At 41.7% G+C, this 23,355-nt stretch overlaps 1 protein-coding gene across 4 annotated transcripts in view; it reads left to right on the forward strand.

The window, feature by feature from the left end:
- The window catches only part of CNNM2 (cyclin and CBS domain divalent metal cation transport mediator 2), a 186,963-nt gene that overhangs the window by 143,772 nt on the left and 19,836 nt on the right, over nt 1-23,355 (forward strand). For 2 of the 4 annotated variants that reach the window (XM_006067763.4, XM_006067764.4), the window contains exons 2-4: nt 9,712-9,855; nt 12,715-12,852; nt 14,881-15,050. In XM_006067763.4, the coding sequence (XP_006067825.1) occupies nt 9,712-9,855; nt 12,715-12,852; nt 14,881-15,050 (452 nt within the window). Of the gene's footprint in view, nt 1-9,711; nt 9,860-12,714; nt 12,853-13,048; nt 13,114-14,880; nt 15,051-23,355 lie in introns of those variants that run through there. The other 2 variants (XR_006547876.2, XR_003106248.3) reach the window with 2 other exon arrangements.

The following is a 23,355-nucleotide window of genomic DNA, read 5'->3' on the forward strand; positions in this document are numbered from 1 at the left end:
CATTTGACCTGAGGCCAAACTATGGTGGAGATAATGAAGATAATGACCAGTGCCCCTACATGTTATTGTAAGTAGGTTTATATTCATTCACTCTTCATTCAAAAAGAAAGAAAAAAAGATCTGGAGAAAAGAGGCAAAGGTGATTCAGAGTTTTAAGGCTGGGTGATTGGAGCTCCAATGGCAGTATTGTCAGAGGTGGCACTTAGAAGAGGGAGGTGTTACTAAGGAAGGACAAACACTCTGCCTAAAGATACAGGTCTTTGCTCTCAGGCGAAGGCGCCCTGGCAGAAGCAGGCCAGTGTGTTTGTCCTTGTTAGAAGAAGGAAGGATGTTATGGAAATCGCATGGATCGAACACTGAGATGATGAGCCTTGGATTCTTCATCTATGACCTTTCTTATCTTGAGCATCTTTTGTTCCCAAAGTCACCTTTCATGATCTTTTGGCCGCATTTGATATGTTGGCCACTTTTCTGCTTCTTGAAGTAGTTTTTTAAAAATTTGGCTTCCAAACACCAATCTCTCTTTTCTCTGCTCGTGCCACCAGCCCCTCCTTCTCAGTCTCCTTTTTGACTGTTATCTCCACTTCCTGCCCTAGAGACGCTGGCCTGCCCTGGGCTCAGGCTGCACACACCACCTCTCTTGGTGATCTCCACTGGTGTCTGGCTTCACTAGCCTTTCTTCTCTGGGAGTTCTCACTCTTCATCTGTAACCCCCATGGCTCACACTCTGTTGAATTCTGCACTTAGGTATGTAACTGCCAGTTTGATACTTCCGCTGCTGCTGCTGCTGCTAAGTCGCATCAGTTATGTCCGACTCTGTGCGACCCCATAGACAGCAGCCCACCAGGCTTCCCCATCCCTGGGATTCTCCAAGCAAGAACACTGGAGTGGGTTGCCATTTCCTTCTCCAATGCATGAAAGTGAAAAGTGAAAGTGAAGTCGCTCAGTCGTGTCTGACTCCTAGTGACCCCATGGACTGCAGCCTACCAGGCTCCTCTGTCCATGGGATTTTCCAGGCAAAAGTACTGGAGTGGGGTGCCATTGCCTTCTCTGGATAGTTCCACTGGGAAATCTAATAGGCATCTTGAACTTAACCTAACACTGAACTGACTTCTTCTTTCCAGGCGAGTACCTTCCACAGTCCTCCTCTATAAATGGCAACTCCGTCCTTCCCGCTGCTCAGGCCCCCAAATCCTATAGTCAGCCCTGGCTTGTCTCCTCCTTTCCTGCCTACATTCAGTCGATCAGCAAAACCTGTTGACTCTAATCTAAAATATAAACCCAGATTCTAAGTACTTCCCACCCCCTCCATTGTTGCCATCTGGTCCAGGCCACCATCCTTGTCACTGAGATCACTGAAATAACTTTTGTTTTTTTCAAATTTTGATCGGAGTATAGTTGCTTTGCAATGTTGTGTTAGTTTCTGCTCTACAGCAAAGTGAATCAGCTATACATACACGTATCAGTTCAGTTCAGTTGCTCAGTCCTGTCTGAAACTTTGTGACCCTATGGACTGCAGCATGCCAGGCTTCCCTGTCCATCACCAACTCCCAGAACTTGCTTAAACTCATGTCCATCGAGTCGGTGATGTCATCCAACCATCTCATCTTCTGTCTCCTCCTCCTCCTGCCTTCAGTCTTTGCCAGCATCAGAGTCTTTTCCAATGAGTCAGTTCTTTGTATCAAGTGGCCAGAGTATTGGAGCTTCAGCTTCAGCATCAGCCCTTCCAGTGAATATTCAGGACCAATTTCCTTTAGGATTGACTGGTTGGATCTCCTTGCAGTCCAAGGGACTCTCAAGAATTTTCTCCAACACCACAGTTCAGAAGCGTCAATTCTCCAGCGCTCAGCTTTCTTTCAGGTTCAACTCTCACATCCATACATGACTACTGGAAAAACCATACCTTTGACTATATGGACTTTTGTTGACAAAGTAATGTCTCTGCTTTTTAATATGCTGTCTAAGTTGGTCATAGCTTTTCTTCCAAGGAGCAAGTGTCTTTTAATTTCATGGCTGCAGTGATTTTGGAGCCCAAAATCACTGAAAATAAAGAAAATAAAGTCTCTCTGAAAATAAACACTGTTTCCATTGTTACCCCATCTATTTGCCATGAAGTGGTGGGACCAGATGCCATGATCTTAGTTTTTTGGATGTTGAGTTTTAGGCCAGCTTTTTCACTCTCCTCTTTCATTGTCATCAAGAGGCTCTTTAGTTCTTCTTCGCTTTCTGCCATAAGGGTGGTTTCATCTGCATATCTGAGATTATTGATGTTTCTCTCAGCAATCTTGATTCCAACTACTTTTTGGATTTCCTTCCCATTTAGGTCACCACAGAGCACTGAGTAAAGTTCCCTGTGTTATACAGTAGGTTTTCATTAGTTAGCTATTTTATACACATGATCCCTGGGTCGGAAAGATGCCCTGGAGTAGGAAAAGGCAACCCACTCCAGTATTCTTGCCTGGAAAATCCATTGACAGAAGAGCCTGGTGGGCTACAGTCCATGGGATTGCAGAGTCAGATAGGACTGAACAACTGCACACAAAGCGTGCACACACACACACTTCAGTAAAAGCTAAGGTCTTGGTGATGGAGATGTGATCTGCACTACCCCCCATCCCCAACTACCCCGGCCTCCCCTCCAACCCCCATTTCATCTTTGCTTTTTTCTCTCCTGCTTACTCTGCTCCAGCCACACTGCTTGCTTTCCCTCAAGCACACCAGGCCTCTCCTCTCCAGGGCTCCATCGTTCCCTCCACCTGAAACATCTTCCCCAACCCCTTACTTACTTCATTTGGCTCCTTAATGCCTTCCAGCATTGTTCAACTGTCCCCTTACTAGGGAGGCCCTTCCCGGGCCAGCCTAAGCTAAATAATTTGGCCTCTGCTTTTTTGTTCTGCACTGCACATTTTATACAGTCTGACATGCATTTATACTGTTTCCCTGAGTGTTTGTCTCCCCTGCTAGAATGTTCTTTGAAAGCCAGAGCTTTGTTTTGTGCCCTGAGGTATAAGCCTGGCATATATAGTAGACATCAGTACATATTTACTGAGTGAATGAATGAGTTTGTGACTATAGTTCATTGACACTTACATAGCATTGTACCTTTTGGATTATACATTATGTTCAAAAACGTCAGATCATTGGTCAGTGTGTTCAATTTTTGTACATCAGACTAAATCTAACTAATGCTACTTAAAGTGTATTGACTTCCTTGACGGCCTATATGCAAACTGGTTTCCTTGGGAGATCTTAAGTATAGCCTTCAAATCTACCCTCCATCTTGTTTTGTTTTAGTGAAGGGGGACCTGAATTCTAACTTACAGAGCATTTCTTTATCACTGGTTTCATTCTTAGGAACTTGATTGATTCCTACTTGTTGAATTATTATAATTCTTATGTTAGGTAAACTGGGAAATGTTTAAAAACAGAGGCATATCAAATGCCTCCCTTGCCCTAATGCTCTTGTTTAGTGGGGGGCTACAACACTGCATGGGCTTCCCTGGTAGCCAAGTGGTAAAGTATCCACCTGTGGTGTAAGAGACACAGAAGATGGGGTTTCGATCCCTGGGTCAGGAAGATCCTATGGAGGAGGACGTGGCAGCCGACTCCAGCATTCTTGCGGGGAGAATTCCATGGACAGGGGAGCCTGGTGGGCTACAGTCCATGGGGTCGCAGAGTTGGACACGACTGAAGCAACTTATGGCACCCCACTCCAGCACTCTTGCCTGGAAAATCCCATGGACGGAGGAGCCTGGTGGGCCGCAGTCCATGGGGTCACTAAGAGTCGGACACGACTACGCGACTTCACTTTCACTTTTCACTTTCATGCATTGGAGATGGAAATGGCAACCCACTCCAGCGTTCTTGCCTGGAGAATCCCAGGGATGGAGGAGCCTGGTGGGCTGCCGTCTCTGGGGTCACACAGAGTCGGACACGACTGAAGCGACTTGGCAGCAGCAGCAGCAGAAGCAACTTAGCACGCACGCGTGACGCTGCACGACTCCTACATTTGTGGGACCCAGCAGCCATGGCAGACGTAAAATGTTTGGCTTTAGTTTCTCATCGTTAAATCTTCTGTTTGTTTTCTTCCTGCTGTTCAAGTGGCATTTTAGGACCCTGTCTGCTTTGCACTCACATTGTTCGGTTGTTTGGACTACTGCTTGTCGCTTGTTATTAGCTCAGCTGTGTCAAGTTTTTCCTGATTCCATTCTACTTCATCTGCTCACTTGGCTTTCTTCCTTAGGTGTTTCAGTTACTCTGCCTGCTGTTCCACTTCACTTGATTGACATCAAACTTGTATGAGAGCAAATGAGTCCATATTTTCATCAGGCGGTTACGGTACCCTTTGTCAGCCTAATCATTACCTAGTTAATTATCCCTATCAAAATACAAATGGTATCTGTCATTCAGAATCTGAGCCTAGCATTGTGGTAAGGTTAAAAGATTTGAGCGTGGCAACTGGCAACAATTCTGAGCCGATTCTCCAGAGAGATGATGCAGTACTTTGATTTGGGGAGCAGTGGAAGCAGGCGGAGGCAGAAATTTGATCCTAATTTTATTGCATATAGATGATTTTACTTAGCCTACCTCACAGTGAAGACGTGTTATTATAATTTCATCTGTGTAAGTGCCCTGTTTTGAACACATAGCAGTTAAAATCTAGGTGATTATTTCACAGTAAACTTAACAATTCTGAATTTGACTGGAAATGTGTTTATGGAGCCCTATACTCTGAAGAGAGGCCTGCATAGATTCTCCTAGGTCTGACTTAAGTATTCCGTTAGTCATCTAGGACCAGGCTAGTCAAGAGGCTGTAGGTATAAGTTTCAGGACAGTTTGAAACGACATGAATACTGCAAGACCCCTTATAGCTAGCCACAAAGGGCTGTCTCCAAGCCCTAATTGTGCCAGCAATGTCTGCTTTATTCTATATATAATTAATCAAATTTGTGTAATCTAGCTATATTAAAAAGCTTTAGTGCTATTTCATGCCTGTAATCACATATTGTGCTGAGTGCTGTGTTTTTATTCTTCTCTTTGGAAGTTAAGAATCCATCAGTTCATAATCTTTTCCAGTTTTTGGTTTATAAATATCTTTTATTAGTTTCCCCAAAATTGTTTTGCTGCTTTCAATCCTGGCTTAATCCCTCCAATGCTCAGGTTAAGAACGATGTTATTTGAGCTCAGTTCTTTAAATTTCTGTTTTGATAAGTTTATATTTTCCCTTTGATGGTTCCATTGATGAGGCCAAAGGCTGAACTCCCTGCAGTGAATGGCTAAGTAGGGGAAGAGGTACCTTATATTGCTGTCTTCCAAAAGCATGATTAGAGAAGAGGGATATCTTTTTTTTTTTTGGTACTGCTTACTGGGAAGAAGGTTAGAAAACAAGACTTCTCACCAGGAATTCCAAAGCTAAAAATATGTGACTCTGGGGCAGATGAAGAAGTTTCAACATTGGAGGTGGGGGTGTGAAAGGGAACACTGAGCTAGGAAGAAAACCTAATTTTCCATCTAAGAAGCCTAGCTTACATGAATTATTTCTAGAGTAAGGCCTTTTCCAGTTAGATCTGTTGGTGCTGTCGAGCTGGTATTTCAAGTATGTCCATCTGCATTTAAACGAATTGCTCCAAGACAATCTGATTATGCGGTAGTTACTTTGGTGAGAATAGCGCCTCAGTGGAATGGAAACTTCATTTTGAGTCTAATATTAGACCTTGCTTTGGAAAATTCCTTTTAAATGATCACAAGCTGGGAATAGCAAAAGAATTTAACTTTCGACAGACAGCATTCACCAAGAATTTTTAACTGCTTATGTTTGGGTCCTTGGGAAAGCAGATGGGAGAAACTGACCTAACCAAACTGACTAGACTGGAATTGACTTGACCTGATGCGGTGTTTATATATCTGTTGCTGATAAGTTTCCCTTGTAGTCTCATTTGCTCAAAATATTTTCATTCTTTGAGTGTGAGCACGCAAAGGATGCAAATTGTTAGGATGCCTAGTTGTCTAACAATCTTAACTTCTCAGTCTCCAGACAGTGTTGCCTGCAAAGGGGTCTGAGGCAGAGCAGAAAGGGCAGATGAACCCACAGACCCAAAGCCAGCCTCTGAGTAGGTGCTGGGAACTTCATCAGAACTGGCCTTCAGGATATTTTTAGTTTGGCTAGTTGTGTCTGAGCAAACTCACCCAGTTTGAAGTAAAGTTTATTTAAATGACGTGCCCTCACTCCCACCGCCTCCAAATAAACCTCACCCTGTCATTTAAAAATATAATTATGTTGGGTAGGGGGAGGCTCAAGAGGGGAAAGATATATGAATACGTATAGCTGATTCATGTTGTCCTGCAGCAGAAATTAACATTGTAAAACAGTTATGCTCCAATTAAAGAAAATAATACAATGTTAAAACGATCATGAAGTTTCCAGATATCATGTCTCCTTGGCTTAGCTTAAGGATATGTTTCAGCTGCCCTCATGGCTTGGTTTAGGAAAACCAATGATTGGTGTATGAGATAAATTTAATATTTTTAAAAGATCTTTCTGAAATTGAGATGCATCCTTTTTTAATTTTCAAATTTTTAACTGGAGGACAATTGCTTTACAATATTGTGTTGGTTTCTGCCATACCTCACCATGAATCAGCCATAGATATGCATGTGTCCCCTCTCTCTTAACCTCCCTCCCACCTCCCACCCCTCTAGGTTGTCACAGAGCACCTGATTTGAGTTCTCTGCGTCATAGAGCAAATTTCCAATGGCTATCTATTTTACATATGGTAATTTATGTTTCTGTCACAGTGCACATTTAATGTAGTAGACTTTTTCTTTCTAAGCTGGTAATAGTTGATAGTGCCTTAGAATTGAGGAAGAATATTGATAAATTAATATAAGCTACCATTTATTGATTGCCCAGTTGATCCCAGTCCCTGCCTTTGCTAGGTACATTATCCCTGATACTAACGATAATCCTGCATGGCAGCAGTTATGAGCCTGGGTTTAGAGAAGAGGAGACTGAGGCTCAGAAAAGTTACATAGGCCTTGGTCCTGATCACACAGCTGGTGGTAGCTAAAGCGGTGATACTAGAGTTCGCATCCAGAAGTGGTCAGTTTCACAGCATGTGTTCTTATAGGATATCTTTTTGATGTTTACTATGTTTGAAATTAAACCTGAGGAATTTTAAACATTTACTTATTTTTAAGGGACAACCATGAATCCATTACATGGTAACGTAGCATTTTTATTAAAAATAACTTTTTCCAAAACTTGAATAGTAAAGAGAGTAGTGATTGCCTTTCTGTGTATTGTTTATTATCAAGCTAAATGGAGGGCAGCTAGATCCTCTTCTGCATTCAGTCTGTGCTATACACTGTTTTTATTGAGGCGTGTGAAGAAACTCTGTCCTCACACAGATATGTATTTGAAAAGGGAGGGGTATTTTAATAACCTTTATGAATATTTGGATGTTCTTTGATAATAACCCCAAACTCCCCAAGTGATCGTCTCTTTAGGGTTAGTTGCAGTGTAGCATCTGAAACTCTGCCAGTGGACTTGTGGTGCCCTGTTCCATTAAGATCTTTTGGTCTGGAATCTTCCTTACAAAAGAATTCTGAGTAGTGTGTGTAGCTATTCCCTGACTCCAAGAAGTAGAGCTTAATTCCTGCCACTCGCCCTCTGGGGGTGGGGCTAGGCCAAATGACTTGCTTCCAAAGAGTAGAATGAGGACAAAGGAAAAAGGGGTAACTTTTGCAGTGGAGAAACCTGGGGAACACTGCCCTGGCCACACAGTGACCGTGGACGTTGCCTGTGATGATGAGAGCCCTGATGTCCTATAACGAAAAAACACAACCCCAGTCTAATTGTGAGAAAAACATCCAAAAAGTATGCCCAAATCAGAAGATATTCTACAGAGTACCTGACCAGAACTCCTTGATTTTCAAGCTCGTGAAAAACAAGGGCAGACTGGGAAACTGTCATAGACCAGAGGAAACTGGGAAGACACGATAGCTAAGTGCAGTGTGGTCCTCAAGACTGGATACTTGAACAGAAAGAGGACATTAATGGAAAAACTGGTGAAATCCAAATAAAATCTAGAATGTACTTACTGTTACCATATCAGTGTCAACTTCTGGTTTTGATGAATATATCATGGTAAAGTAAGGTGTTAATAGTGGGAGGGGGAAATTGAGTAAAGGGTATACAAGAACTCTGTCACTTTTCTGTAAATCTAAAATTACTGCAAAATAAAAAGTTTTTTAAAATCCACTGTTATGCATTGCATTTTGAATAAATCGTTTACCCATGCATGATTTGGTAACATCATGGCCATGGTCATTTGGAGAATACTGGTTCACAGAGTTAGGCAGATCTTTGAACTGTTGACACATTTTGTTGTTCAGTACTTTACAAATCACATTTGTTAATAGCACCACCTGTCTCCATCAGGTAAGTCTTCACTGAGAAGCTCTCAAGTTTCACGGTGGTGGATCCAAGTTTCCAGAAACCCTAATTTTCCCTTGAAAGCTCGGATGTTCTGTTTGGCAGTGAACGCTGCTGTTGTTTTCCTAAATGTAATAGGCTCATCGTGTTCATTTTCAAGAAAATGTCTGCCAAATATCCAAGTCTAAATAACCATAGCTTGGTAGTTATTCTTTAAAATGTTTGGTGAAAAAATTGATCCAACTTGCAACTCAGTTTGCATGAGTCCTTTTCCTCAAAACAACTATCATACTTCAGAATGCAACAGCAATGTTTTATGGTACTTTTCAATTTGTCATGTACAATATTGAAAGACAAGTCCCAGGAATCAAGATTTAATGAAGCTGATTACTTCTACTGTATCATCAAGGATATTTTTTTCCCTCCGGAAAAGAATTATTTTTACAATTTTTAATTGAAATACAGTTGATTTACAGTGTTCTGTTAATTTCAGGTGTATAGCAAAGTGATTCAGTTTTATATACTTTTAAAAATTCTCTTCCATTGTAGGTTCTCACAAGATATTGAGTATAGTTCCCTGTGCTATACAGTAGGTCCTTGATGGCTATAGATTTTATCCATAGTAATTTGTATGTTTTAATCCCAAACTCCTAATTTAAAGGATACTTGAACAGATTTTCCCCCTTTTACTGTGTGTGTGTGTGTGTGTGTGTGTGTGTGTGTGTGTGAGAAGACAGTGACCACTGGTAGTGACCTGCTACTACCGCTGCCTTGACTTGTGCTGAGGCACTTTTATACCATTGGTGCAAATACCAACACAGTAGAAAACTCCAGAAACATTTTAGTAATCTAAATGCAAAGTATTTGGCCTTTCTGACTTTCCTAAAATGGTCCTGGGTACCCCTAGGGGTCCACAGACCACACTTTGAGAACTGCTGTCCTCAGGTAAAGCAGCAGTTGCTAAATGGTCACAAAGGAACAGCTGACATAACCAGAGACCAACTCCATTAAGAAGCACATGGCACCATGGTGGTGCCTGGTGTGTAGATGATGATGCTGTTTTGGCTTAACTGGTCTTACTTTTGATGGCCCATGAAGCTTTGCCATTTGTTTGTGGACAAACATTTCTAAACCATTTTTAAATGCTGAAAGGTAGACTTTGATAATCTGGTATCTGTGTTTGCTGCTATTTTTAACATAATCCTTTATAAGATTTCATTCAGGAAATTGAGAAAATCACCTCTGAAAATTACCTCTTTGCTTTCTTTTCTTTAAAGGTAAATCTCACCTGGCTATCGTGCAGCGAGTAAACAATGAGGGAGAGGGGGATCCATTTTATGAAGTTCTGGGAATTGTCACATTAGAGGATGTGATTGAAGAAATCATCAAATCTGAGATTCTAGATGAAACAGATTTATACAGTGAGTACCGTTGCCTGAGTATAATTTTGCAAAACCTTTGCTTTTATTTGCCATGTTGTTTGTGAGTCATCTGACATCTCTCCAGCTGTTGTCTGTCTATTTCTAATAACACACAGTGTGTGTAGGCTGGGTACCACCTACAAGTATACACCAGTCCTTCCACCGCAGAGGAAGAAGAGGCAGGTCCTGTAATATCAACTGGCCATGGTTTTTTTCTTTGAAAAGCCAGCTGCTTCTGAGCTGGGCATTACTTGCCCTGAACAGAGAACTCCATTCTTGGCTTTCATTTTACACAGTTAAGCAAACTGTTTCAGTTAAGTTTCTGCCTCTACTTAAAGTCATAATTCAAATGCGTAAAAACTGAGAAGGGTTTGTGGATAGCAACTGTTGAAATTGCCTCGTTCTAGTACCCATGGGTCGGGATAGAGGTGAAGTTTGCAGGCGTAGTTTTGCTGGGGTAGTGTTGTCACTGCGGAGTATATAGCAAGAGCAGGACAGGTTAGGGTACACAGTAAAGGCGTGTCTTTCTCGTTCTGTTTCTCTGCCTTTTGGGAGGTAGGCTTGGATCGGGGAAGGTGGGTATCCACACCTGTTTGCCCAGGAGTAGGCTTGATTCTGGGGCTTCCCAGGTGGCGCTAGTGGTAAAGAACCCGCCTGCCAGTGTAGGAGACGTTTTAAGAGATGCAGGTTCGATCCCTGGATTGGGAAGATCCCCTGGAGGAGGGCATGGCAACCCACTCCAGGATTCTCTTGCCTGGAGAATCCCATGGACTGGTGCACTGCAGTCCTTAGGGTCACACAGAGTCAAACACGACTGAAGTGACTTAGCACACACGCACAGGCTCGATCCTGGGCTGGGCAATGAACCTGCATTCTGTCCTATTAAATCCACAACTGTTGGATTTCCTCAGCCTCACTCTTAGCAAAGTAATACTCTTTAAAGAGTTTCTTAATGCCAAAGATGGCCTGAGGCCTGAGATGTTAGCGGCTGTCAAAGGTGGTATAGAGAAGGAGAATTTGGGCTCTTTGTATCCTGTTGAGCTTTTCAAGCTTGAATTGGAGGGGAAAAGGGACCGTTCAGGTGGCCTGGAGCACCAAGGACAAAACCAGCCTTGCTCAAAGCAGAGTCATTTTATTCAGGCCTATTGGAAAGGGAATGTCCTTCATTTTAAAACAAAAGTCTTCCATCCACCCTTAAAAAAAAAAAAAAAAAATTAATATTTAGTTCTTGACCTGCTTCCTAAATGGATCTTATTTTTTTCCTCACATCTGTATAGTCTTCTTTAAACAACCCGGGTCCCTATGTGTTTTATCCTTTGGACTCTTGGAGAATAATCAGAGCTTTCATAATAGAGAATATTGTTAATTGTGTGTTTACATTCTTTTCATCCTTCCTCACAGAGACTGTTGAATACCAAGTGTGTCTCTGCATATTTCTGTGTTTCCCCAGGGGTAATCCTCAGTGTAAGAAAGATACTCTAGACATTTATGTGCCTTTATGTCTGCACTTCAGCTCACTTCTTTTAAACCTTGATGAGACTGATTTCATACATGGCTTCCTGAGATGAGATACTGAACTTGTGTTTCAAGGATAGTCTTGATTCAGTTCAGGGATGATGACGACCTTTGACATTAGAAAATGATTCAGAATGCTTGCCTTGATTTTTGCTGCCTGACTTTAAAGAGAATTTGGGACAGAGGAAAATTCCAGGTTGTGATTGCCTTCTCCCCAGGACAAGCCTGATTAGTCATCACTGTTTTGCCTTAGGCATGAAATGGTAATGTAAAGACTCCTGATTCTTGAGGGCGGAAAGCAAGCAATTAGGAAAAGCAAGCAAATTGTCTCTAACCTAGTTTTTTCTAGTTCATTACTTTGTCCAGAAAAATACTCAGAAGTTTTGCATTTGACACGTTCAAGATCAAGGATTGGCAAACTACACTTACAAGCTAAAAAAAATTTTTTTAACATTTTTTCAGTTGTTAAAAAGTCAAAAGAATATTATTTTGTGACACGTAAAAATGATACAGAATTAAAATGTCATATCCGGAATAAAGTTTTACTGCAGCACAGCCCTGCTAATTCATTTTCACATGGCTTCTTTTTGCTCAACAGCAGAGTTGTAGTTGCAACAGAGCGTACATGGCCCGCAAGCCTGAAATATTTACTGTCCAGCCCTTTGCAGAGGAAATGTGCTGACCTCTGTTCTGAATCACTCCTTCGTATTTGCTTGACCTTGAGGGTCTCATGGTCTGGGGTATTATTACTAAGATCAACAAATATTATTAAAAATCAACAGATAATATTATTAAAATCAATCACAAATAATCACTGTTCTGTGAAAGTGTTCTTGTTCGTTTCTCGAGGTTGTGTGTGTGTGTGTGTGTTCTCTTTCAGTAGAGGCAGGCAGAGACACGCTTCTCTGTGTCTTCTGTAGCGTGATTGTTCTTCCTGCTGTGTGGCAGCCTGAGTAGCAGGAGCCTATGTGCACTCTGGGCTCATGTCCTGTCGCTGCGTGGTTGTGTAAAGGCTCTACCAGGGGAGGATTTTTGTCCACAGCTGCCCATTAATAATACTTAGAAGGGCCCTGTAGATCTTCCCAGCGTGTGTCCACAGTCATCCCTAATCATGTTGCCTGTGATTTCGTACTCTGGATTGTGTCATAGCCACGCCTGTGCTGCACTGATCCGATGAGGGTTCTCTGTCCCTCCCCTCTCCACGTGCTGTTTGCATGTAGCGTGCCCACCATCTGGAGAGCGAGCTTAGCCTTTCCAATATATCTTGTCATTTTTCGTTCAAAAAGAGCCCTGATCTAATGGAATGTGTTTCCTTACTTTTTCCTTTTCTCATTCCTCCCTCAGCTGATAACAGAACGAAAAAGAAAGTGGCCCATCGAGAAAGAAAGCAAGATTTTTCTGCCTTTAAGCAAACAGACAGCGAGATGAAGGTTAAAATATCACCACAGCTTCTCTTGGCCATGCACCGTTTCCTAGCAACAGGCAAGTGCGCTTATCACAGTTTGAAATCTCTGCCAACCCTGGAGCAAGTTTCTCACCCACGCTGACTGGGGTGGGCTGGGGGTGGAGCCTGGGAACTGGGGTGATAAGTAATGCCACTTTTGTGTTTTGTTTTTTTTGTTTTGTTTGTTTTGTTTTGTTTTTTTTCTTTTTAAATTCTCTCCTCTCCTATGTTCAGTGTCGGCATGAACCCTCTGAGACATTTACCAGGGGTGGACCAGTAACTTAAAATTGGTCTGAAAGGTAAGGATGAATGTTAGTGCCACACTGCATGTGAACGGTAGGCCAGGCCATCCGCTTCAGCTCAGTCCAGGGGAGAGCCAGCTGGCGGAGCAGGCGGACAGTGCACACCAGACCCCATCTCGGTGTGTCAGGCATTGAGTAGCTCTCTCTTCAGCTTGCCTCGGAAGAACAGTTGGACATCAGTGGTGACACAGGTGCTATGATTTGCAGTGAAGAACAATAAATTCTCAAAATTAAATCTTTACCCTTTCTGGTTGTAATGAAATCAGAAATCCTCAGAACTCTGACATAGATTTCCTGATGGCCTCTTCAAAGCAGATTGTTAACTCAGGCCCATTCCAGGAGGCAAGTGTTCACATTATTAAAACCACCAACCCAGCCGGCAGTGACTGCTCCAGGGAGGTCAAGGTCGAACGGATTTGAGAGACTGACTGACCCTGCTCACATCCCCAGATGGCTCTCTAGGTGAAGGGTGAGCTCTGTTGGCCAGGGGGAAGTGTGAGAGAATCTGAGAGTGCCCAGTGGCCTGTAGAAGACGTCTGTGTCCAAGAGGGGCAGCCAGTGCCTTTCAACTGAATGCAGTGTACTTGAGATATTTTGAAAAGAAGGCTGACAGCAACCACGTGATGGAATGTTATACACTCTTTAAGATCATTTTTTCAGATACCTCGAAAGGCTTATCATATAATACTTACCACATGTGAAAATACTTAGTGTAAAGTAAGAAGAAACAGTATAAAACCATGTGTACACAAGATTATCCTTGTATTTTTTAGTGTACACACACACGTATGTACATGGTACTCATGCCTAGGTGAGGTATGGGAAAGAAATACTCACCAATTGCTCAGAATGGTTATGAGTGGTTGGTTTATAGGTTTATTTTCTTCTTTCTCTCTTTCTGTATTTTCCAAAACTTCTGTGATGTACTATCTCATTTTGTTATTACAAAAAAGTCACTGAACTAATGCAGAATCTATAGGTCTCACATATAACATAATTAAAAACCTTTTAAGACATATGAACAATATCTTTAACTTATTTTTTTTATTTCTGATAATATTGTTCTTCATCATTTAAGAACCACAAGTTAGATGTTATCTTATTCTGCCTCAGAGATACCATAAAGTTCACTTTTAGTATAGCACCCTTAAGTCAGTAACTTGGGGTTTTGTTATTTTAAATGAAATCACTATCTTTATCAATTCAGATCAACATTACTTTTTTTAATAGCAAGCTGGAGTGCATGTTGCTGTGTGCACGTGCCTTGCTTTTATTCTGAATCTCTACCTTCCTGTTTCCAGACTTTCTCAGGGTAGTCGATGGGAGAATGAGATGTGAGCACTGCGTCTGAGCACCTGGTACTAACCCACGCCTAGACGCTTCCTGACCTCTGCTTCTTCCTTTGGCTGTTGTTGGACAGTCAGTCTTTTGTGGCCTGTTGCAGGGTGTCCTGGCAGTCATGGAGCCTGCTTCTGGTTGATTTTCCTTTGTGTCAGTCAGAAAATGAGGGTTTTTTTTTTTTTTTTTAATGATACCTGATACCAATGACAGGTTGAAAAAGAAAAATTCTAAAGCAACAAACATGAGAATTCAGCATTTTCTAATTTCTCCCAGGTTATCTGCCCCCAGTGGATCACGAAACGGAAGTCTCATTAATCCATGCTGTATTGCTTCGATTCCAAGTATTCTTTAAACACTTTAATCACTAGCATCATTTTTTCCATCCATTTGAAGTGTAATATCGAGTTGTGTTTATATCTATAGAAGTAGAAGCATTTAGCCCATCCCAGATGTCAGAGAAGATCCTTCTAAGGCTGCTAAAGCACCCCAATGTCATCCAGGAACTGAAGTATGATGAGAAGAACAAGAAAGCTCCAGAATACTACCTCTACCAGCGAAACAAACCTGTAGACTACTTCGTTCTCATTTTGCAGGTCAGAAGTATTAATCAATAGTTGTTTGATCTCATTGAGTACCCACCCTTCCAGCTCTGAGGAGACTTGGTGTAGGTGAATGGGTGTCAAGGATTGCACACTTAACTTCTGGGGTGGCCTTATATGTGGGAGAATTTCATCTCCCTGTTTTCGTATCTGCAAAAGCAGTGTCGTTAGTTACTTTAATTTCCAGTACAGATAGGCACTTGGTGATTGCTGAGGCATTGAGGCATTCCTTTGAAGAAGGGTGAATTCAGGTGTTTGTTTTTTGGAAGAGTTTGGGGAATTAACTGTGTGTGTCTAAATCTTGGCTGGACACTTGAAATGTCAGTGTTGTGAGTTCCTTGGGTCTTCTTTTCATTGTCTTCTTTTTTCCACCCCTCATTAAGACTTGGCCTTACACAGCTTCTTAGAGATTCCTTATTATCTCTTCTCTTAATGTTGTCAAAATAATCCATTTATTGGGTTGGCCCAAAAGTTCGTTTGGGTTTTCCTGTAAGGTGTTATGGAAAAACCCAAATGTATTGCTTTTATTTCTGGTTACTAACCAGATTGTTTTAATGAGCAACTGATGGGTAATCACAGCCTCTCACGGCAGTGGTTACTTACCTCCTTCTTTACTATAACATAATCCACTATATAAGGTGAGAAGGTCTCTCCATTCTGAGTCCTCTTAGAGGGGCTTCTGTGCTTGAGTTGACAGGAGGCCCTTGTTATCTCACAGTTTCACCTGGTAGAGCACAGTTCTTGGCATGGAGACCAACATGCATAGTACAAAGAACAGTGTGCTAGTTTTATTGATTTCTTATACCTCTTTAGTGAACAATTACTTTTATGGGAATTCTGAGTGTATTTCAGTACAAGAATACTAGCCCTTTTAGCATTCTCCTGTTTCTTGGTTACTTCCTAATAAGAATTGGAAGGATCTTTGTAAGAGTATAATTAGCACTTGGTAGGCCCATCTATAGGAGAAGGCAATGGCACCCCACTCCAGTATTCTTGCCTGGAAAATCCCATGGACTGAGGAGCCTGGTGGGCTGCAGTCCATGGGGTCACTAAGAGTCGGAGACACGACTGAAGCGACTTAGCAGCAGCAGAGGGCCATCTACAGTTTGCATCTAGTAAGTCCTAGTTATCTAAATGAACTAAAGTTCTTTTGTTTGAAAGTAACGTTTATCAAATGTCTAGATGTTGGAAACTCTGGGAAGTGTTGTGTTCATGCCCTGTGTTTGGCCTGTACAGTGAATTCTGGATGCAGAAGTCAGGAGTTGTAGAAAAGTCTGGATTAACTGGGTATATGCTGCTTTCATAGGGTGTTTCTTGGAAACTTCTGTTTGCAGGTTTTCTAAGTCAGTACCCTAATGCTTCTACTAAACTTAGTCCCATTCAGTCCTGAACTGTGTTTTTTGTTTCTCTGGGGATAGATGAGCTTGAAACTCTGAGGGGGCTATTGGGAATTAATTTTATTTACTACAGTGAAGGAAAAGCATTCATGTTTCTCATAAAAGGTCAATATGAATATTCCTTAAACCTAGAGAAGCTAAATGACATTAAAGACAGTTTATTTCGGAGAACTCTGAGGGTTGACATTGTGAATTTCAGTAATAGTAGAAACTCTATGGCTTTCAATTGTTGATTTTTATATAGTTAGCATTTATGAATTCTGATTCATTAATGCTCTATTGGTATGTAAGAAAGCCATTTCTTGGCTGATAGATCTAAAAGTAGACTTTATGGAAGAGGGACTTCATAATCTTTGTTCCTTTATAAGTAAATCTTTAAAGATATTTTTCAGAAGACTTTTAGGTCTGTGTAACTATATTTGAATACCTGTGTCATGTTAAATATTTTTGTAAATGTGACAAGTTCTTGGAACTGATGATGTCATGAGGGTTTTATAAAGATTTATAGGATTTATGGAGGTGTTCAAATTATAGAGTTTGGTGAAAGTCATGTTCTTGTGAGCCAGCCAGTTACTTGAGGTACGCAGAGTATGACAAAATGAAATCTAATACCCTGTCAGTCTAACATATGCCCAGTCGCTCAGTCATATCTGTTTGTGACCCCATGGACTGTAGCCCTCCAGGCTCCTCTGTCCGTGGGATTTCCCAGCAAGAATCCTGGAGTGAGTTGCCATTTCCTCCTCCGGGGATTCTATCAGACCCAGGGATCAAACCTGTGTCTCCTGCCTTGGCAGGCAGATTCTTTACCACTGAGCCACCTGGGAAGCCCCATACAGAGTATAGTCCAAGCTAAAATTCACTAATCCATCACTGGAAATTCATGCCAGATTATTGAATATGTTCCACTGTATTTTAAGAGCATTAAATTAGTAGAAAGCAGAAGTAGCTGCCTTCCCTTCCTTTCCCAGGGCTAGCGAGCTGCCCTCTTCTGAAGACACTTGAAAACTCTTATCAAATGATTGATGTCTGGAATATAATTATAAATAGAAACATCATTTTGAGTTTAAACCCTAGATGAAATAAATTTATTCAAAGGGCAAACCACTCAAGTAAGCTTAATTAAAAGAATATCCTATAGGTTATGGGGCACATACCTCCCACTACAGATGAATAAAAAGGCACTTTCAAGTTTTATCTGAGAGAATAGTTTTTTTAAATAAAATGTATTTTGATAAAAATACAGTAGATAGTGAAAGAAAACTTTATTGGCTCTACATACCTTAAATAACTTAATAAAATAATGGAAATGGATAGGAACATAATTTTGATGGAAAATTTTTTTCTACCATCATAAAAACGGAAGAAAAAATATTAGTTTTAAATTGTGTACATAATAAAACAAAATTAACCAAGTTGAAGAAAATTAAATATAAAACTAGGGAAGTACACTTTTAAAAACATTTTATGTGACTTCATAAAAATTGGTCATTTGCTGTCACATGTAATGTCTAGTAAATTCAGAGAGAAATTTCATAAAAACAATCTGCACAGATCATAATGAAATAAAATTAAACAAAAATGCATAATTGAAAAGTACAGAGCTATTTTAAAATTGTGGTCAGTTCTCTTACAAAGATGTGTATATAACAGACAGTATAAGATGTTCTTATTTGTGTTAAAGGAACCTACATTCTTCCTTTACACACACATAATAATCATTGCCTCTGAGGAGGAGGTTTGAAGAACTAGGAATAGGGTGGAAGGGAAACTTACTTCTCTTTTTGAATTTCCATGTGTATGTACTACCTGTTTAAAAATGTTAAAAATTGTGAATTAATGGCAAACTAAAAACCCTAAGTAGCAACTGAATTAGGGAGAAAATATATAGATTATCATAAAATACCATAAGACTATTAAATAATATAAATACTGTATACATAATATGGTAAATTTTAAACTTTTATTTCTGTAAGTATTTGCATAAGAAAAAAGATACCTATAATTTTCTGTAATAGAAAAAGAGCAAAGCAACAAACTCAAAAGAACAAATTAAATAATAGATTATCATGAAAATAACTTTTAAAATGAAAAAACTCTACATATAAACAAAATCAAGATTGGTTCTTCTAAAAGATGAACAAACTCAGTATTCTCACGCCATAATTAATGTGATAAGAGAAAAAGCAAAACTAGAAGTTCTCCCTTGCCCCCCCGAAAAGCAGCTAGAATCAAAAGAATCGCTTGGGGGAAAAGTTGAGACTTTAAAGAACTCAATTTCTATATTACACAAATAGAAAAAAAAATGATTGACTATCATATGCATTCTTTAGGACAACATGGCCTTATCTAATTAAGTCTGAGTAAATACTACTGTGGCCCAGTCTCACTTATCCACATTGATGGAGAAGTCCTAAATAAAAAGATAGCAGTTAGAAACCAACAGTAGACCCAAAGAGTTATTCACTGTGACTGAATTAGGATTATTTTAGAAATTCAGGGCCAGTTTAATAAAAGGACAACAAAACTAAAATATGCCATGTTAATTAAGAAAGCAGTAAAAGAAAAAATCCTTATACTGTCGATAGTTATCAAAAAGGCAACTGACAGAGGTAAACATCCATTCTTGATTTTAGAAAATAAACCCTCTACCCCCACCAAAAAAAATCTCTGTAAAAATCCATGATGAACAGTGAACAAAAAACACAATACTTAACATCATTTCACCTGCTATTTGGGAAAGGAATTTTAAGCCTTCAATATCAAACCTTCTCATGGAGTTTTGAGTTGCAGGATCTTATGTGTCTCAGTGGACAGTATTTCCTCACTCTTGACTCATGTACTGATAACACAGTCACGTTAATGAAAAAAATTAGCTACCTAGCGTCAACCCTATTTTTTTAAAAAAAGTATGTATAAATATTGGGTTGGCTAAAGAGTTCATTTGAGTTTTTCCATAACACCTTACAGAAAAACCTCAAAAAACTCTTTGGCCAACCCAATATGAAACCAATATAAGTTCCTTTTGAACCCTTTGAGCTGAGAACTCTTGTATAGAACAATAAAGAGAACAAGTTTGTAATTAATACTTTAAATGTGTAAATGATGTTGTTTGGCTGACAGGAAAGTACCAGTGGTCCCAGACTGTTGCTCTTGCATCCAGCGCACTCGGCTCCCCTGCACCTGGCGAGGAAGGCACCCTCCAGCCCTGTGCTCAGTTTGAGCTACTTTGTATGTTTGTACAGTATGTTGTGCTGTTAGTTGGCCTCTGCTGGGTGTGACCGGATTATTTCTATGTTTAGTCCTCCTCGCTGCTTTCTCTTTGGCTCAGTGCTTCTCACACTTCAGTGTGCTTGGGAATCTCTTGAGGATTCATTACATCTAGGGTGGAGTCTTAACAAACTCCCATTTGGATGAGTAGAAGGCTTAGCCACAATGATTTATGTAGTAAGAACAGCTTCCCAACAGAGATTTGAGCAGTAAAGGCAAGTGCTGGCACTGACATCTGGTGGTAGCACTTGGTTAGATGATGGTCAATGAGATAGCCTGAAATATGTGTACATTAATTTTTGACCGTCAAAAAAAATTTTTTTTAGTTTAAGCATTTATGAACTTGCTGAGTCCCAGGACAACATCTGTGGACTCCAGATTGAAAAATATTGCTTTAGAATGGATGGGTGGTGTTCCTCTTCCTATTGGGTAGTGCTGGTGACCTGGCATTTAATGGTATCTCCCTGTACGTGTCAAAGCCTACTTGTGATGATGATTTGAAAAACAGGAAATAAAAAGAGAACTCAATTCCAGAGCGAGCAGGAGACCAAGTAGCTGCTCAGCATATGGGATCTGAGGGTCTTCAGCCATGAGCCCATGGCCTCCACTGATCGCTTGACCTTGTTCGTGCCAGCAAGGACAGCTGAGGCTTCTCCCTAGAGGCCAGGTCCACATGATCGCTGAGCACTTTGTGGATGCTTGGAAACTTTGAAAGGAGTTACACCTTTTTCCAAGGAAAGGTGGGATCCTGTGGGAGTCACTTTACTCGAGGAGCCAGCAGCTTTGCTTGGGGCAGTGAAGCCTTCTTCCTGTTTGTCAGTTTACCCATGTGATGCCCCTTCTTCCTTTGGGAGTCTGTCCTGCCCTGTCCCAATTTTTTTTTTGGTGACAGGCTAGAGCAAAGCCATGAATGTTTCAAAAGTAAAATTGATACATAGCCCCTTCCCTATATAGAAAGTTGTTATCTGAGAAGTTCCCTGATTGAGTTTTGAGCCCAGCAAGATATTTATTTCCTCAAAGGACAGCCCTGTTTTGTGTACTTAATGGCACCCCACTCCAGTACTTTTGCCTAGAGAATCCCATGGACGGAGGAGCCTGGTAGGCTGCAGTCCATGGGGTCACTAGAGTTGGACACAACTGAGCGACTTCACTTTCACTTTTCACTTTCATGCATTGGAGAAGGAAATGGCAACCCACTCCAGTGTTCTTGCCTGGAGAATCCCAGGGATGGGGAGGTCCGGTGGGCTGCCGTCTATGGGGTTGCACAGAGTTGGACACAACTGAAGTGACTTTGCAGCAGCAGCTGCAGGTTTACTTGAAAATGGTCACTTTTATGAGTCATTGACACACACAGATGAATAAAAATATGTTCACTGGATGTTTTTAAAACTTGCCGGTCAGGAAAGCCTCACTCTAGAGAAGGAGGTCTGGGTAGTTCTGGGGGGTTGTAGAGTCACAGAATGTTAGAACTGAAAGAACCATAGGGTTCGTCTTCTCTACTAACGTTTTATAAATGAAGCAAGACTAGCCTAGGGCAGCAGTTCCTAAATGCTTGATACTTGACCAAGTTTTCTCCAGTTTGAGGCAAAATGAGGGGGAAAAAGGACAGTGGCAATGAGTTCTTCATGCAGCTGTGTGTATTCAGTTTGTTTCCCTGGTGGCTCAGCTGGTAAAGAATCTGCCTGCAATTCAGACCTGGGTTCGATCCCTGGGTTGGGAAGATCCCTTGGAGGAGGACATGGCAACCCACTCCAGTATTCTTGCCTGGCAATCCCCATGAATAGAAGAGCCTAGTGGGCTACCGTCCATGGGGTCACAGAGTCCGACACGACTGAGCGACTAAGCACACATTCTGAAATTATGTATTTTCTATATTGGGGATTAAAATATCTGGGCTTCTGTGAAATCATGGTCTCACACAGATAGCTGTGTGTTTTTTAAAAAAAAAAAAATCTCTTATGAAATAAAAATGTGGCAACTCTCTCTTTGTTCCTGAGAAGGAAGATGGACCTAGTTTTTGGGATCCAAGCTGGGAACCACTGACCTAGTATACCTGCCTTTAATCTGATGGATCTAGACTCGGTAGACTCCACAAGGAAGGTAGCTGATCTTCCTCTGCCTGCCAGCCAGTCTTAGGGAGCAGGGAGAGATCACCTGAGGGGGCTGAGAATTTTTGAGCAGCCGTTCTGGTCTAACTGACAGCTTGTGGGGAGTCTCTTGAGAGGCCAGAATGCCCAGAGTTTCCAGAGCTGATACCCATTTGCAGGGACATAGAACACAGAAGGCCCTGTCACTTGTTCTTTAAAAAAAAAAAAAAAAAAATTAAAAGATCCAGATCAACGGGTGGTTCATAAAGATGGACGTCATTACGAGTCTTTACGGCATTTGATCCTGCCTCCTGATTTTCTGCGTAGAAATGCAGGTTACGAGATGGTCTTGCAGCCACTTTTGAGTTTACAATCACCAAGGCAGACATTTTCAAATAGCATCTATGTGCATCCTAGCTCCCTGATACAAAATCAAGGATGAGTCCATGACAAAATGGATATATAACTGAAGGTATCCACTAACGGGCACTTCCATTTCTGTTGCTTACCATTTCTGAATATTGTCCTTCCCTACCTCTCTCAGGGACCCTGCCTCCTATTCTTTCCCGCCAGCTTTTGGCGTTTGCTCCCTAAGTTCCCACCTCTTCTCCCTCCACTAACTGTCCTCCCTTTCTGCCTGGAAATGACAACAACCCACTCCAGTATTCTTGCCCGGGAAATCCCATGGACAGAGGAGCCTGGCGGGCTACAGTCCATGGTGTTGCTGCTCCTGCTAAGTCGCTTCAGTCGTGTCCGACTCTATGCGACCCCATAGACGGCAGCCCACCAGGCCCCGCCGTCCCTGGGATTCTCCAGGCAAGAGTGTTAGAGTCAGACATAACTTAGCAACTAAACAACAAAAACAACAGAACAGCCCTCATTAACCCCACAGCACCCTCCTCACCCTGCTGCCATCTCCCCTCTGTGGCCCTGCCTCCTGTGCTTTGTCCCGCCTGCCCTCCCTTTTCATCCATTGTCTGATTTCTTTGGGAAAAGACCCCCCTCAGGCCACAGTGCCTTCCTTGGTGAGGTGACCGTCCCTTCACTCTGAGGTCCTTCCGCTCCTCCTCTCTGTTGTGACGCGGTCGTCAGTCCCTTCACTCTGAGGTTCTTCCCCTCTTCGTGTCTGCGGTGACGCAGTCGTCCGTCCCTTCACTCTGAAGTTCTTACTCTCTGCCTGACGCGGTCGTCCATCCCTTCACTCTGAGGTTCTTCCCCTCTTCGTCTCTGCGGTGACGCGGTCGTCTGTCCCTTCACTCTGAGGTTCTTCCTCTCTGCGGTGATGCGGTCGTCCCTCCCTTTTCTCTGAGGTTCTTCCCCTTGTCCTCTCGGCGGTGACGCAGTCGTCCGTCCCTTCACTCTGAGGTTCTTCCCCTCTTCCTCTCTGCGGTGATGCGGTCGTCCCTCCCTTTTCTCTGAGGTTCTTCCCCTCGTCCTCTCGGCGGTGATGCGGTCATCCGTCCGTTCACTCTGAGGTTCTTCCGCGCCTCTGTGGTGATGCGGCCGTGTGGTTCTACTTCTGTCTGTTTTTCCTCCTCCTCTCAGTCA

Source organism: Bubalus bubalis, chromosome 23 (assembly GCF_019923935.1).
Source record: "Bubalus bubalis isolate 160015118507 breed Murrah chromosome 23, NDDB_SH_1, whole genome shotgun sequence".
Taxonomy (NCBI): Eukaryota; Metazoa; Chordata; class Mammalia; order Artiodactyla; family Bovidae; genus Bubalus; species Bubalus bubalis.